We start from the raw sequence: 17,886 nt of genomic DNA on the forward strand, positions 1-17,886 counted from the left end.
GAGTTTAATAAACTAATTTTAAATTTGTTAAATGTAATAGAAATTTGCATTTTAATTAATCTAAGTTGTATATTTATATTAAAATGTTTGTTTTTTTAATTAAAAGCATAACAAAGTATTTTTTAACTTTAAAATAAAACAAACAAGAATTCTATATGGGCTACATTTCTTCCTTTTCTATCTTTAGTTTATTCTATGAACATCAGTGCATCACTATTGCTAAGGATCTTTGTGAGGGTTCATGGAATACCTTTCTTTAATTTTCGCAGTTCGACCAATGGTTTCTAAAAAAAAAAAAGTGGATATGAAATTATGCACAATATCTTGAATTTTCAACTATTAGGGATTAGGTCTAGTCGAATAGATTAGTCCCTTATAACGCGATAAATTAATATTTAAATTTGTGTTGGGAAGGATGTTAACTTTCAATACTCGATCGTACCTTGAAAACATTGTTTTAAAGAAATATATTTTTCGGAATTGAAGAAGAAAAAACTTTTAGCTTTTCAATGGTTTCAAGTTTTATGCAACACCTTTGTATATCTTGTATTATGTTTAAATTATGAACATTTCTCTTCTAGTGTTATATAACAACGACAATGAATCCGGCTCGCTGTCTTGTGTATGACGTATCTTGTATGGTATATAAAAAGAAAGAGAAAAACTTGTTCATAGCAAGAATTATGATATGCAGATATATTTGTTTGGTTTTGCTTGTTGGATATCAAAATAATAAAAAATAGTTAAGAAAAATAGAAATTGACACTTAGTGTTTTAATATGGGAAAATTCTCTACTCGTAAGAAAAAAAGCAGGAAGACTAAAGAAATGATTTTAGTGAAAGAAAAATCATAATCTCTCTAAATAGAAGGAGAAAATAATTACACTATTCTTCTTATAGGAGAATACACATTTTTTTTGTGAAATAGAGAAATCACTTAAAAGAACTCTCATAATTGTCTCTCTTGGATGGGATGATAAAGTCATAAAACCCATCAAATGGCTTGCTAGTTATAGCCAAAGACTTGATTTTAAGTATTGAATGTTGATGGCAAAGTTTCCACCCTACAGCCATTTTACAAGCCTAGCATATGTACTCATTTAGAGATAAATTTTATGTCTTTTTTCAACTTTTGTGACACAAAAGCGACTTTACTATTTTACGGGTTCACACTACTAACTCTCCAAATCATAAAAAAAAAGTAAAAATATTTACGATAGGAAGTAACTTTATATTAATATGAAAATTAGATATGATTTTCTTTCACCGCACCGCTACAGAAAATACTCTCGCATCATATATATAATATGCTTTATTAATATATTTTTTTATGTTTTTCTTTCTATTATATCATTCTTCTATCATATTTGTACTCTCTTTCTAAGTAATAAATAAGATTGGTCAATGTATTTACGTATAATTTATCAACAATGATTGTTATTACTGTTGACCTTAGATCGAAATGATTTACTTTACAAATTAGATTGATTTATATAATTAGTTTTTATTTTTAGGTGAACCCACATATTTTTAATTGAAAATTAAGAACTAATTCATCACGATTAAGAGATTCCTTTTTTTTTTTGTTCAGGATGTTCTTTCATACAAATACATGAGAAACACATTTTCTTTTATCAATGGCATTTTTTCACTTTAAAATTAGAATCTCAGTTAATAAATAGTTTGTAAACTAAAACTATTTATTTGTTTTTATTACTGAATTACTTAAAAATAATTTCTCTTATCATAAATCTTATTTTAACAAAAAAATAGAAAATCTACTTGTGTGGTGAGAAATAACTTGTCCTTCTTACCATTAGATATATGAATAAACTAAAAATGATTTAGATTTAATTATTATTTTCGAGTTTAATCATTGAATATTGATTGCAAAATTTCCACCCTCCAGCCAGTCTACAAGCCTAGCATATGTACTCATGTAGAGATAAATTTTAAGATGTCTTTTTTTTTTTTTACTTTTGTGCCACAAAAGTGGCTTCACTGTTTTACATGTTCACACTACTACCCCTCCAAAATTGTAAAAAAGCATAAAAATATTTACGATACCAAGTAGTTTTACATTTAATATGAAATTTGGATACGTTTATCTTTCACCGCACCGCTACATCATTTATATAATACGCTTTATTAATATTTATTATTACATCATATTTGTGTTTCACCCAAATACACTATATAATATTCTAGCAAAATTTTAAGGTATGGATGAATTTGTTTGATGGATATAGTATTTATAATTTTTATTAAAAAGGCACATAAAATTTATCATTTTAAAAATTAATAAAAAATATTCCCGGTTTGAGAAATTAAGAGATATTATTTTTTTAAGGAAACTTGTCAAAAATTTGATCAAAATTTCATGTCTAGGTCTGAATTTAGTCTTATGACTCATCATAAAAAAATTAATCTATTCCTGTAAATCTGAAATTTAATTTTAAAAAATAATCCATCAAAATATGTTACTTTTAAATATCGGATGACATTTTATAAGCTATAAAAAATCTTAATTAAATATTAATAAATTTTATTATATTTCTTAAAAAATTATGATAGCCTTGTTTGCATATTATAAAATTTATTCCTATCGTTTAAAAGTCGATTGAATATTATAATTTTTTTATATAAAAAAAACTTTTAAAATCCTAATTGAGTAGACTCCTAGTGTAAGATTCTATTCATGTGGGTAAGAATAAGTTGTTTAGTGGATAAATTTATATTTAATTCTTATTATGTAAATTTCTTTGATGTAGAGTGGTTGAAGGATACTAGTAATTTTTTATCGCAGACAATAAAATAATATCAATTATTAATTTCTTTTATTAATTATGTTAGAAATCACATTTATAATAATATAAAAATTGTTAAATCAACCGTGTAAATAAAATAAATGATATAAAAGTGATTTAAATTTATTAAGAAAATAAAAACTTTTAAAGCGGTTATGCAAGCGCAAATAAAAACTTTTATGCAACTTTATTTATATCCCTGCAAGCGAAATAAATAAATAAATATTAACCGTAGTCGCCGGTACCAATGGTTCGTCAAACCCCTCTCTTGGTTTCACATTTCACTATTTAATTACACATTTTCACTACTCTTTCTTTCTCTTTTTTCTTTTTCTTTGACAATTGAGAATTGTTCCTCTCTTCTCTTCCATTCGTGTACGCGCAAAAGAATCATGACGAGTTCCTCTGCTGCCGCTCGCAAGGTTAGCCCTAACTCTCAAAATCTCTTCGATTCTCTCTTTCCGCGTGTTCATTCGTTTCTTAGGTTGAATTTTGGGATTTTATTTGATGATGATGATGATGTATGTTTCAGAATCTGAGTAAGATTGCCTGCAATAGGCTCCAGAAAGAGCTCGTGGAGTGGCAGGTCAATCCCCCCACTGGTTTCAAGCACAAAGTCACAGACAATCTCCAGAGGTACCAGATTCTTCTCAATCCACACCCTAAATATTATCGATTTCGTTCTTCCATTATTCCTTTACATTCCTTTGCTTTGTTTCTCTCTGGAAGGTGGGTGGTTGAAGTCACTGGAGCTCCTGGGACACTTTACGCTAATGAGACCTACCAGCTTCAGGTTGATTTTCCTGAGAATTACCCAATGGAGGCTCCTCAGGTTCCTCTTTTGTCCCTTTCATACACAAAATTAACCTTTGATTTGTACCATGTTTTGGTTTTCACTGATGTTATCGACGGTTTTACAGGTGATATTCTTGCATCCGGCTCCGCTGCATCCCCATATCTACAGTAACGGCCACATTTGTTTAGGTATGTCTGTGGATTTTTCAGTTACCGTGTTTTGTGGTTTAATCTATGGGATATTCCGTTCGTTAGTGTTTTTTTCTGTTTATATTCTGGCATACCCTTTTGGTACATGGTTTTGTTATGTGTTGTTGTTTGTTTGTTTGTTTTGGCTTTTATGCTGTGGGATTGTTTCAGACCCTGACTTTTGTTGTAATCTGCTTCGGATTTTCCTCTGAAGTCTTGACATTCAAAATTATAATTGCGTGCTCTGAATTTTGGGGAAGAGTATGCGATTGGTTGTTTACTTGTTTAAGCTTCTCCAGTACCTGATAAAATCAATTTATTTTGTAATTTTAAAGGGATAATTCTATCTTTTTCCCAACAAAATTCTCCTAATTAATTAAAAGAAAATATTAACAATCGGGTGCATTTGAAGTTTCAAAGACAGTGAATGCTGTTACATTGTTGTTGAATACTTACGGCTTTGTGTAATTAGGGATATTTGTTAGCAAGATATAGCATTCTTTTATTGAAAATAGCTCATACTTAAAAAGTGAATAAACTTTAGAAAATGGATGAAACAAGAGAATCTTGTAGTAAATGATCTTGACATTTTGCAGATGTGTATCTCCCTGGTTTGGCATGTCCAAGAATCTAATTGGACCATAATACAAGTTTAAATATGTTAGGAATGCTACTATATGGTTGTGATGGTAACCTAGCAAAACGATAGAAAAAGTATGGTATACCATATATGTGAGGAATAGAGAGAAGAATGTGTCCTTTGTATCGTACAAAGTGGTTTTCTTTTTGGTGTTTCCATGCCCTCATATCTTGTTTTGTGTGGTTAGAATGGTTTGATTCACTATTCAAATTGCACAGGTTATAAGGTTGGTTGGGTGGTAGAAGGGAGGGAGAGAAAGGTAGCGTGTTCGATTCCCCCCACTAACAGAAAACTAACAATTAAAAACTAACATTTGCCAATAAAAAAAACTATTCAAATTGCACAGTTGTATGCAATTTGCCTAGCTAGTAATTTGTTTCTTCTAATAAACTGTAGATAGCTTTGAATTGTGTCATGCATGCTTGAATTGATGTGATTCTATATCACTGACATGAGACAAATGATTCAATAATTTGTTAGTTTATTTTTTATTTTTCGTTCCAATATTCATGAGAGAAATTTTAAAACCAAAGAAGCTCAAATTGTCAAATGAGAATAAATTGAAGAAGTGCTGTTAAATGCACCCTATTAATTGTTCCATTTCTCTGTTTTTCATACTTTTGAAATAGGGACTCCATATGCTCACTCATTTACTTACTCTATGCACCCTATTTGGTTGTTCCATTGCTCCATTTTCATTCTTCTGAAATAGAAGCTTTACACAGTCACCTGCTTACTCTATGCACCTTAATTTGCTGTATCGTTGCTCTGTTTTGTGCTCTTTTGAAATATAGGCTTCAAGCAGTAATGTAACATTATGTAGCTCCTAAGGCTAAGGGGAAGAAGGATGCTTTCTCATAACTTTGTACCGTTCTTGACAATAGATTGCACTTAGGATGAACTATCATTTATAGGAGCACGTAAAGAATTATGACTTATGAATTCATCTAACTTGGCTTATGATGATATTGTGTTATTGGAATTTACTTTTTCTTTGGTGATTTGTGAAATATAAGCACTATTTGAGACTTTTGAGAATTTCCTTGATGTTTAGGGTGTTGAATCATGGATATTTAAGTTTTTTTTTATTAATGTTTAAAATTGTATATATGTTATAGCTAATGTTTCTAAAATTGAACAAATGATTCATGATTTGACAAGTTTAGGTATATTTCAATGTTCATATTCATCTTTGAAAATGTCTCTACCTCCCTCCCTCCCGAGGGTCTAAATTTGGGTTTGAGCTGCTTCTATTGTTTTCTTTTTCTCTCTATCTATTCTGGGATGAATTGTGGAGGAGTTTGTACGGAAAAATGGTTTGACTTTGTAAATGAGTTGTATGATATTTGATTAAGAAGTTTCTGTAAGACCTCTCCCCCCCCCCCCCGCGCCGCCTTTTTTATTTTTTTATTAAAAATAGGCATTTGAAGAAGGGTAGCAATGGAGAGTGGGTATAATTGAAGTTAAGAATGCATTATTTTCTCCTTTATGCATTCATGCCAGTCTAGATATCTAACTCGTATATTATAAATTAGAATTCATATTTAGATATGCATTTTCTCAATTAGACTTTTTCAATATTTTCTCTTTTCTCATATTTAGATGTGCATTTAATGTACTATCCCCATAACTTCCCAAATAAATTCTCTTAATCATCTTAAACTATCATTCCTTTATTTTTATTTGTATACTTAATTATCTTAACCATTTATTCTTTTTTATCTAGCCCCTTTTATTTTTATCTCTAAATTAAATTTCAATAAGTTTTTAAAAGAAATTGTCAATAGTTAAAAACAATATTTTATTACTATTTAAATTGTTCATTTTAAATAAAAAGTGTAATTTATATATTCGTAGATACTAGATAGTAATTTTTTTTTAATTTTAATTATATAAAAATAAATATTTATCCTTTATAATGCACATGTTAAAATACTAGTTGATGATAATTCTCTTTATCATTCATTTTGGGGTTAAGAAATGGAAGGGATTTAAGAAGCATCAACCTTTTGCTTCTGGGAATTTGATGTGCTCTGAAATCCCATCAATATTAGTGTCATACTTTATAGTTAGCCATTTTTTTCTTTTTAAATTTAGATGAAAGCGTGATTGACTTGGTACTGGTTTTTGATGGTGAGCTGACATTTAATGTGCTTGGCATCATGCAGATATATTGTATGATTCATGGTCTCCGGCGATGACAGTTAGTTCTATCTGCATCAGTATTCTCTCAATGCTTTCAAGCTCAACCACAAAGGTGTGAATTTTTTTACCATGAATCTTGTATTTTCCTAATTCCTTTTGTGCTATGATGGGATTACTGGACCATATAGGACATGCTATATTTTTAACCAAGGTGTTAAATAAACATTAATTTGATAAATGATTGGTTATTATTTAAGATTCTTCAGGTGAATTTAGGTAGGTCATCGATCCATCATGGGTGTCATTTCGGCTTAATAACTCTTTACTTTATTTCTTTGGCAGCAACGCCCTGAAGATAATGACCGCTATGTAAAGAACTGCAGAAATGGCAGATCACCCAAGGAGACAAGGTGGTGGTTCCATGATGACAAAGTATAATAATTATAAACCAGTTTCTCTAATAAGTCCACAAAAGTAGAGTAGAGGATTATCCTTTTGAAAACAAAATGAAGAAATGGGAAAATGCATTTTGAGAAACCAGGATCCCTTTAAATTCAATGGATAATAACTCTGCTGTAAATTGGCATTGCCTGGTATTTGTAAAGGAAGGGGAAACTATGTGTCTTAAGCAACTTAAGGAGCAAACAAACTCAAAACATTGTGGTTAATCTCACAGGTATTTGGATGTGGATATAGATGGTCTGATTAACCCCCTTATTGACAACTTGTGTTTCATACTTCTTTTAAGAATTGCCCATTATATCTCATAATTGACTATATGCATTGCCGATATTCCGAGTTTCAGTATTGATATAGAAAATAACTTCTGATATTTATTATTTATAGCACCTAGTATTTTTTATTTTATTGTTTTGGTTAGAAAAGTTACGAGTTTGGAATGGTTAACCCTTATTCTTGCCCAAAAGAAAAAGAATGGGAGACAGTTATTCGCTAACATTGCATTTTGTGTGTGTTGTGAGGACTGCGCGTGAATAATTCTATATCTTTCAAATAATATCTTAATGTACAAATTATTAAACATTTTTAGGCTTCCCAGATATTAAATGTTTCTCTTATTTTTTTGTTTAGAACTTCTGTTTGTAGTAATCAAAAGGATATATGATTTTGTCAGAAAGGCATAGCTTTATTCATATAATTGAATTCTTCGATTAGGATTCTATGAAGTTGAAAATTTAACTGTAGATCGAAATTATATCTTCATAATAAACCAGCATAAAAATCTTCAAAGATAGAATCACGAATTTTTAGTCCTCTAAATTAAAACTTGTATTTTTTTAGTCTTTAAAATTTGGAGATATTTTTTTTAAAGTTTGGTAGAGTGGAAATAAGCGAAATATTCAAAAAATTGGTAAGGTCAATAATAGTTTTTAGGTTACACTCAAGATATCAAAGATTTGTGTGGAAAATCTTCAGCCACCCGTTCTTTTAAAAAACTAAACAGGTGTCCTCGTGCTCCTTGTGTTTCTTCTTTCTTGCAAGCTGCAACTTTGGAACACATGCTCGTGCTCATGCTGCGTTTCTCTATCTTCTTCCTCACAAGCTCAAACTTTTAGTCTCACTAGTAGCAAAAACTCGTGTGATTTGTGGTGTACAAGACACGAGTTAATCAACTATGTGGAGGAGCATAATCGATTATACGAGGCCTGTGTTGGTACGGCAGAATTACTCAATTATGTGGAGGAGCAAAATTTATTATCATTAGCATAATAAATTATGCATATATACATAGAATCTGTTTGGTACGGCAGAGGCTATATGTGGGTCAATGACGTGAAAACTTGAAACAGAAAATATAAATCCCTGTGTAAATTGGCAATTGGACGTGAATTTAGTTTCACACTGATTCAAAATCAAACACATGTATACATGTATAATTGATTATGTGTAACCATAATTGATTATATGGAGATACTTAAAAAAAAAAAGAATATTAACATTGTAAAGGTAAAATGATATTTTATTAATAATTTAATTTCTTTTTATTCTTTCAAATCAAGCAATCTCATAATTTTATTTTCACTCTATTTTTATTATGTTTTTTTTTCTTTTCTTCCTATTTCCACTTCCTTTGTTTCCTTACTCTACCAAATACAACGTAAATGTTTGGGTTATGGCTTTTGAATATAAAAGAGTTATTATAAATATATATTTAATTTTTAACATTTACTCATTCTATTTTAAAAAAAAAAATTCCTTTTTTTTACAGAATTTTGTAATTTTTTCTCATTACATCATTTATTATTATTATTATTATTCTTTGTACGTCTCTCTCATCCTTTCATGTCCAATGGAGGTTCATTACATTGAGACGGTCAGAATTTAGACTGAACGTCAAATCCAGCAGACCTACGCCTAGCTTCTGTGTCTGTATGGCTCTGCGCATCCACAAATAAAATAAAATAAACAACATTTTGACGCCACAAGGAATGAAAAAAGAGAATGAACGAAAACTGGAATGCGGTTACTCGGTTACCAAATAACAAAAGGAGAATGATAATAAGGGTTTCAGTCTTCAGAGTATTATTACTCGAAAAATTATAAGTAGTTTTTTTACATTAAAATTCCAACATATTTTACATTTATTTTAACGGATTTTCTATAGTGTTTAATTAGAAACATCCTTAAGGATAATGAATAAAAAATTAATAAATAGAAAATTTTATTAAAAAATAACTATATTTATAACATTAGATATTATATTTTTATTATATTTATTTTAAATTTCTTAATCAATATACATAAAATAATGAGTAGTAAAGTTATATTAATTCATCTAAATATTAATTTTCATACTAGGTCACATATTTTTTTAGAGATAATTCTATTCTAATCAAATTGGATTATTATTGGTGAAATTTTATCAATAGAGCATAGTAGATTATTTGTGCTATTACATACAATTGAAATTATTTCCACTGATAACGGATTTTTAAAATTTATATTTATATCACAATTAAACAGAAGAATTTTACGAGTTGTAATATTCGGTCTATTCCTATAATAACAATTTATATAATTTTTTTACCTTGATCTATATTGGTTATATAATTTGTCACATTTTTAAAAAAAATTCTATATTGTTATTTTATCTTTTTCTCAGTTATTGATGTAAAATTGGATGCTTGATTTGTTCTACAAATAATATGTTCGCTTATGATAGATAGATTGAGACGATGGCATGATTGATTGATGAATTTGTATCCTTCCCCGAATCTTCATGCAGCCAATGTCTTACAAGTTACAACATCTTAAGCCTTTCATTTTTTATTGCAACAATCAAGGAAGAGAGACAATAATAATAAACGGTAATTAAAGAAGCCTTTGATTGAGAGACAGCAGAGAGGTTCATGCTGGTGATACTATTAACTTGTTAGTATTAATGTTACTAACACGATAGTTTTTTTTTTTTTTTTTTACTGAAACATGATAAATTATCATATTCTTATACAGAAAGAGGGTTATATAACGAAAGTGTAATTTTTTTTTTTACATAATCATCAAATTACAATGTGACTTTTAATATGTTTACTTTTTTTCTCTTTATTAGATTGTATTAGTATATCTCATCTTGTAAACCAAAAAATTTATAAATCTCATCACACACGTCTTTTTTTTTTTAGTAGTCTTTTTTTTTTTAATCTCTCTCAAGTAAAAATTGACGTACGTGAAATTTTATGGCGTAAACAATGTTACTCCTAATTATAAAAGATCTTAGAATGAGAAGCAGCTTGTAGAAGTGGTAAAATTACAAATTACAATGAGAAGCATGTGATTGAAGTGAAAAGAAGGAATTAGCGAGCCAGGAAGAAGGACCGTGTGCATTGCCGCATTGGGTTAGAGAAAGATGGAACGGGTCGTATGCAACCCAACAACGTTAATATCTTCGAACTTTCTCTATCACATTGCCGTGCCTCGACAATGATGAGCGATAAATAATTTGCAACTAGTACCAAGCTAAGCTAGCTATACCTATATATTAGTATAATGACACCATATGCTGATACCACAGTAGTCGCTATTTGCTTTCAACATCAATGTGTTCTGTACTTGTGTTGCTGATATATATATATATATATATATATATACACACACTTGATACTCCACTCTTTGGCTTTACTAATTACAAACTTTCAATGTTCTTATCTTATCTGTGCCTTAAACCTTAGTTTGTCTCATTTGGTCCAATTTGTTAATTTCATGATCTCTATTTCCATATTAAAATAAACACAAAGGTCAAAAGTTGGAGAGGAAAGCATACTCGGTTTGGTAAATACTTATTGGTTATGTGAGCAAGTTATGGCCATCAGCTGCTGGGAAGTTTTATTAGTGACGAATATTAAAGAAAATAATATTAAAAAATACGTAAAAAAATATTATGAGGGAAACTCCATCACTTTTATGTCAAACTAGGTAATCTATGTAGCAATCTCGTATCACTAGACTAACTAGAGATATTAGTTAAAAATGTGTAAAAAAAATACGTGGAAAAATATTTCTCCCTTCAGTCACCCCTTAAAAATGAATAAACTAACTAGTGTACTGGCTTTCTTTGTGTCTTATTCGTGCAACATTCTTCATATATATGTTGAAACAGAAATACCTTTTTAATCCAAGTTATATATATATACATATGATTCCTAAATAAATCTGATCTCCATTAATTAACCTGGGTGAGGAAAGCTACTTAATTAGAGCTCTTTGTCTCCATGATTTCTTGTTTGAATAAATAAGCGTGGAGTTGATGTTTCGTGATATCGTGTTTGGAGTAATTATAAAACTTCCAGTGTACCCATCATGACTGAAATAAAGCACGCAAGAAGCTAGTAGCTAGGTTTCTACTTTCTTCTACGGAAATGACCAACAATCACCGTACCGCAAACAGCCATCAAGCTCAAGCATGAGAAAGGAAAACTCAATGCAGAAAATTATGGTACTTCTAATTGAATAAAGCATGATCAATTCAACCAATGATTAATTGCAACATCATTAATCCTAAGCTCCATCTCAACCATATATGACTAATTAAGACCACATATGTACTTGATTCCCCACGAGGGTGCAGTTTAATTAACAGAATAATAATGATTTAAGCAAGTGAACTATATATGAAGGTTAGTAGTAACTAACACTGTGGCAGTGTCCAATAAATAGAAGTAAGAAGAGAACGCTGTATATTAATTAAAGAGGGGTACCAGCTGTCCACTAGTGCTTGGCTTTGCTTTCCACACACACTTTCTTCAATTTAGAACTTATTCGGAGTTACACTCCAAGCCTACTTTTTCTTTGGCAGCTTAGCTTCCTATTTAGGAAACCCTCTCTCTCTTCACTGCTCTCCACCTTTTTGTTTTTTGTGTGTATGTGTATCAGCCTCTCTTCTCCTCTTCTATTCTTCACTGCACTCCCACCCCTCTTATTATTAATATCAGTGCTTGGAAAGAAAAGGAAGCAAAAGAAAAGAGAAGATCCATAGCTAATAAGCTAGGTTCAGTAGTTAGTGAGTGATCGATATCTGGAGATGGGTCGAGGCAAGATTGAGATAAAGTTGATTGAGAACCCCACCAACAGGCAAGTCACTTACTCCAAGCGAAGGAATGGTATCTTCAAGAAAGCTCATGAACTCAGTGTTCTCTGTGATGCCAAGGTTTCACTTATCATGTTCTCTAAAAACAACAAGATGCATGAATACATTAGCCCTGGCCTCACGTCCGTACCCTAGCTACACTCTACTATCAACTCTTTCTATCTCTTAATTGTTCTTTCCAATATATATCTGGAAAATCACTTCTTTTTTACTCCATTTGGTTGTGACTTGTAATAGGACAAAAAGGATCATTGATCAGTATCAGAAGACTTTGGGGGATATTGATCTGTGGCGTTCTCACTATGAGGTTAACCAACCACTCATCTTTTTCTTCTCTTTTTTTTTTGTAATTATATATGGTGATTATGTTTTGCTTTCTGATTTTTTTGTGTTTTCTTGCTATCAGAAAATGCTTGAAAACTTGAAGAAGCTGATAGATATTAACAACAAGCTCAGAAGACAGATCAGGTAAATAAAACATGAAAATACATAATCATTTAAATATGTTTAAGTTGTATGATAAATAACTGAATTTTATTTTAAATTTTATTTTTTATTCTTAATATTTTTTTTATATATTAAAACTTATTTTAAATTTTTATTATTATAATTATGTAATGACATAATATTATGATAATTGTTGATAATATTTGAAATATCAATTTATAAAATAACACATTATTACTTAACTAGTTAACACTGAAAACAAAATTTTAATATATCTAATAGTTAAAATAATAATTTTTTTTATTAAGGGCCTAGAACTAAGTTCGCATACTAGGGACTTTCAACGTATTTAGGTCATAAATAATTGATATTTTTATTACACGTGTTCACTGTTTGGTACGGTTGAAGAAAGCTCATTGGTGGAGTTGTCTTGTGTGAATTGGAAAGGCATAGGATAGGTGAGGGTTTGGACATGGACGACATGAGCTTCCAGCAACTGCGCACTCTTGAAGAGGATTTGGTTTCTTCCATAGGGAAAATACGAGAACGAAAGGTACAAAAATCTTTCACACTTGCTTCATTTAATTAATTAGTTTTTGTTTATGAACAAAAACATTATTTATACAAAGAGAATATATATAAGGGTACGCCAACTCTTTCAACAACTCCAAAGACATCAACACAAACAAACAGTATATAGCTCTTCAAACACTGTAAAGGATTAACACAGCAGCATGTAAAAATGGAAAAGATTTTCCTAACTATAAAGTTTGAAGACAAAACAATCATGATTTTAACCTTAATAAGGTCCAATGATCTAATTAAGTCAAACTTTCCTTCTTAAAAACTATTGCATTTCTGTGAATCCAAACACACCATGTGACTACCAACCATATTGTCATCCACACAACTGCTCTAGATTTTCCCCTTTCACTAGATTAAGATGACTTTTTAAATGGCCTCTAAAATTGAAAGCTGAAAAAACATAGGTCAGACAAGAGTAAGTACAGGACCAAACCTGTGAAGTAATTAAATTACGCAGGAGAAAAAAGGTGCCATGATATTTATCATACTACTTACTAAAAGAAAATAATGAACACCTCATCTAACCGGTCAAAGATAATATTTCTATAGTTAAATAGTGGATAAGGAAAGGAGTTTAGGATTGATGTGGTTTTACTTCGTTCAATTCAGTAGTTTCCCATTTCTCCATACTCTAGTTTTTAAATTCGGTCTACCATATCTCAAAGAAAGCTTTAATTCACAAACTATTAATTCTCCTATCTTTTCAGTTTATCTAGCAATATTTTTGTGTTGTTTCTTAATAAAAAGGAATATTTGTAAACCAACTTTCAACTGGGATTGCTGATTTAGCTGCGTCACTATTTGTCCTTAGGCTTCAAACTGACATGTTATGTTTTTTTGTGCATTTTATTTTACAGTTCCACGTGATCAAAACACGGACTGATACCTGCAGGAAAAAGGTCAGCAATATATATTGTAATGATTAATGAATAGCTCAAATTTAGTAGCATAATTATTAATTAGTGCTTTAATTTTCTTGGTTATGGTCCACACTCTATATATGATCTCTTGATAATCCGATGAAGTTGGTTTACAGGTTAAAAGCCTGGAGCAGATGAATAGAGATCTGCTGTTTGAACTTGTAAGAACTACTTTTCTTCTTGATGAAACTTGAGATGAATATATATAATAGATATGAAAGTTGTTGCATATATATGTTGTTTTTGATTTGGTTTCATTGATGTTTGATTGAATATTAAGAAGGAAAAGTGTGCGATCCATCCACAATTTATTTTGCACGATGAAGGAGACGAGGAATCAGCAGTTGCACTGGCCAACGGCGCCTCCACCCTGTATGCGTTCTGTCATCAGCACCATTCTCATCTGAACCTTCCCTCCCACCATTCTCACGGAGAAGAACCCTTTAAAACTGATGACCTTCGCCTTGCTTAATTGAGTGCAACAATTAACTAGCAATGTAAATTAACTAGCTAGCAAGCAAGCACTAAGCACTTGTTAATTATGCTTTGTATTATCCTATATTGGACCTGTTAAACTTAAACGCAACGTTGCTTCCAACCTCTCTAGTCTCTATCCAGATCGAGAATTAGCTGAAGCTTATATATATTATGTAGTATTTGGCAAGAGTGTGGTATGAAAAACAGAAAGACTGTATTTTATTTGTTATTATAAGTTTACATTGAGTGGTTATGTAATATTAATTGCTTGGTACGTTGCTTCAGTATGATCATACTACTTAGATAAACCTAGCCTACCTGACCCGAGTAGATAAAGCAAAATCAACATTTTTACTTTGCAGGTATAGTTAATCAATAACTTTTAAAAATAAATTATTCTGTTCAATAACTTTTATGTATATTAAATTAATTTTAATAATCTAATCATTGAATTAAATGTTTTTTTATTGAACAGTCGAAGTCTATCAGATATTCATCAAACCGGCACATTTAACCTATCCTTTTAGTAGTTACTGCACTTAATCTATCACGTTCAATCCACCCAAAATAAAATAAAAAAAAGCTTAGGATAAGAGTTGATCCTATGAACTAAAATAATATTTTAAAAATTATGATTTTTTATTGAGTTTTATTTTTTTTTAATGTTTTGCTTTTTTATATACTTTTCGGCTTGGGTGGGCCAAATTACTCTCATTTTTTTAAGTGAATTAGTGGGTCAATGCCCACCCTTAAAACGGGGTGGATTAAGTTCTTCAACTTACTATTAGAAAATAAACAAAGGGGCCAACCTGTCTTATGCAAGTGAGAATGAGTGAAAACCAACAAGCCATTGTTATAGTTCTTGTATTTACCTGTGTTAAATACTTAAATATTTAGAGAAATAATTTTGTCACTTAGTCTTATTTAACTTGAATAAGATTATCCATGTCAGACAAGTGAGATATTATTTCCGTCAATTTGATCATTTAAACATGAATAAATTGATACTTTATACAGTTATTTTTGCCTCTTATTTTTTTATATTTTTTATGCATATATCCTAAAATATACTAAATTTAGTTTGGTTATCCCACTTTAACATTACAAATATATATACTAAAATTGGATAACTGAAATTATTTCTAATTACTAATTTTATATTTAAAACATTTAATTATTAGAGATAAAAAAAATTAAAAATAGGCTCTCAATTTTCAATAATAACTTTATTTATTTTTATTATTAAAAGGTTGTTTTCTTAAAAAAAATAACTAACTATTATAATTAAGTTGTCTTAACGTGAATGAAGGGTAACAGAGACAGCTTTTCTTGATTCAATAGCTTTTTTAAAATAAAAAATTTATCCCAAAGATACTCTTAATTTTTTTGGTCCGGTTAGTATTATTTTGGTAAAATTGTACTTTTGGTCCCTAAGTTTATCTCTAATTTTGGATTTGGTCCCCCTATAATTTAATTCACAAATTTGGTCCCCCAATTTAATAAATCCTTGCAAAATTGGTCCTGAAAGTCCGATTTAGACGTTGACCGTTAACCTCAGACGTTGACTGTCACGTGTCAATACCACGTGTCAACATCTGAGTGATTTCCTATAAATGTTTCATTTTTTGTAAGTAAAATTACACTTTTGGTCCCCCAGTTTTACTCCAATTTCGATTTTGATTCCCTTATAATTTAATTCACACATTTGGTGCTCCAGTTTTATAAATCTCTTTATAAATTAAGCCAAATTTCATTACTAGAGAAGTTGTATTTCAAATTTCAAACAAAAATACTATTGTCATACATAGATCACTTAAGCAGTCGTATACACATAATATCGCATGGGGGAGCAAAAAAAGAAAAAAAAAGAGGGAGTTATTATAGAACCTTTTCAGACCCAGGTTGAAATTCATGTGTCACTTTCTCAAGTTGAAACAATCTCGAAAATAGGAGAGAGACAAAGAATGATTTTTCTCTGGGTTCCAAGTGAGTGAAAAACTTGCAATAAAAAAGAAGTACGGGATTTATCAAGACCTATCATGTCTCTAATACTAGTGGTTAAATCATTCAAAAGACCAATTTTACAGGAACAATTTATAAAGGAATTTATAAAACTGGGGAATCAAATGTGTGGATAAAACTATAGGGGGACCAAAATCGAAATTGGAGTAAAACTGAGAGACCAAAAGTGTAATTTTACTTACAAAAAAATGAAGTCTTTACGGGGAACCACTTAGACATTGACACGTGACAGTGAAGTTAACAGTCAACCTCCAAATCGGACTTCTGGAACCAATTTTGTAAAGATTTATAAAATTGAGGGACCAAATTTGTAAATAAATTATAGGGGGACCAAATTCATAATTAGAGATAAAGTGGAGACCAATTTTACAATTTTGCATATTATTTAAAGTGACAGACTAACAGTGTACCACAACAGAACGTTGAAGACTTGTAGTACTCCTCTACCCCTCAATAATAGAGTTAAAAAACCCATAAAAAAAAAAAAAAAGCGGGTTAAGTACAGGCCTGGTCCGAGACAGGTTAGCCGTATCATCCAAACAGGGTCCAGATGCTGAATTTAATAAACGGGCTTAAAAATTGGAATCCTAACTTATTCATTTAATAGTTAACAGTTAAATAAGGACAACTTATCATAAAAGAGAAATAAAAAAAGGTTGTTAACTTTTCTTCTTCTTCTTTTTTTAATAATAAAAAAGGTTGTTAACTTGTTATGTGGTTCAACTTATGATTTCATTTCCCAAACCTTGATTTGATCCATTGATTTTTGCTCAAGAACTGAGACGGTGTATTTTTTGTCCCGATGACTCAGTGCAAACGGAATAGTTAATTCGCTTACAACAGTTCATGGACTTGAAGGTTTTTATTTAGAGTTTAAATTTTAAAGCAAATTATATTGATATTTCTGAATTTTTGGCAAATTACATTGATGTTTTGTCGAATTATTAACTCCGTTAAATATTTTATGAAAATGGGATGAAGAGACCTGTTAGTAAATGAATAAAAACACACTCGAGGGAAGCAATTAATGTAATCGAAACTTGATAAAAAAAAAAAAAACTTGCACAGTCATGATATATGGAGGACTAGAAATATAAGTAATTCTGTTTAAAATAAAATGAGAGAATTTTTAAAATCTGAGATTTTATACGATTGTTTTACAATTAAAAGAAAAGTCAACCGGTGCAAACCTTGAAGATGTCAATAAGAATGAATCTTTAAAGGGGAAAAAAAAGAAGCAAGGAAAAAACAAGAAGG

The 17,886-nt window shown here is 30.2% G+C and overlaps 2 protein-coding genes across 6 annotated transcripts; both read left to right on the forward strand.

The window, feature by feature from the left end:
* Positions 1 to 3,048: 3,048 nt before the first annotated feature.
* LOC100305572 (uncharacterized) lies at positions 3,049 to 7,293 on the forward strand. Of its 2 annotated transcripts, NM_001250347.1 has the most exons (6): positions 3,141 to 3,229; positions 3,340 to 3,443; positions 3,537 to 3,639; positions 3,728 to 3,791; positions 6,600 to 6,688; positions 6,919 to 7,182. In NM_001250347.1, the coding sequence occupies exons 1-6, from the start codon at positions 3,200 to 3,202 to the stop codon at positions 7,012 to 7,014; spliced, it is 486 nt and encodes a 161-aa protein (NP_001237276.1). In that variant the 5' UTR covers positions 3,141 to 3,199; the 3' UTR covers positions 7,015 to 7,182. The 2 variants fall into 2 exon arrangements, with proteins under 2 accessions (XP_040862305.1, NP_001237276.1); XM_041006371.1 differs by having other exon boundaries at positions 3,049 to 3,229; positions 3,340 to 3,639; positions 6,919 to 7,293.
* A 4,518-nt stretch (positions 7,294 to 11,811) lies between these two features.
* LOC100791963 (agamous-like MADS-box protein TM6) lies at positions 11,812 to 14,865 on the forward strand. 4 transcript variants are annotated; one of them, XM_006590642.4, is made up of 7 exons: positions 11,812 to 12,300; positions 12,416 to 12,485; positions 12,585 to 12,646; positions 13,034 to 13,178; positions 14,068 to 14,109; positions 14,247 to 14,291; positions 14,414 to 14,865. In XM_006590642.4, the coding sequence occupies exons 1-7, from the start codon at positions 12,113 to 12,115 to the stop codon at positions 14,600 to 14,602; spliced, it is 741 nt and encodes a 246-aa protein (XP_006590705.1). In that variant the 5' UTR covers positions 11,812 to 12,112; the 3' UTR covers positions 14,603 to 14,865. The 4 variants fall into 4 exon arrangements, with proteins under 4 accessions (XP_006590705.1, XP_006590704.1, XP_006590707.1 ...); XM_006590641.4 differs by having other exon boundaries at positions 11,816 to 12,300; positions 14,411 to 14,865; XM_006590644.4 differs by having other exon boundaries at positions 11,816 to 12,300; positions 13,073 to 13,178.
* The last annotated feature ends 3,021 nt before the right edge of the window (positions 14,866 to 17,886 follow it).

Source organism: Glycine max, chromosome 11 (genome assembly GCF_000004515.6).
Source record: "Glycine max cultivar Williams 82 chromosome 11, Glycine_max_v4.0, whole genome shotgun sequence".
Taxonomy (NCBI): Eukaryota; Viridiplantae; Streptophyta; class Magnoliopsida; order Fabales; family Fabaceae; genus Glycine; species Glycine max.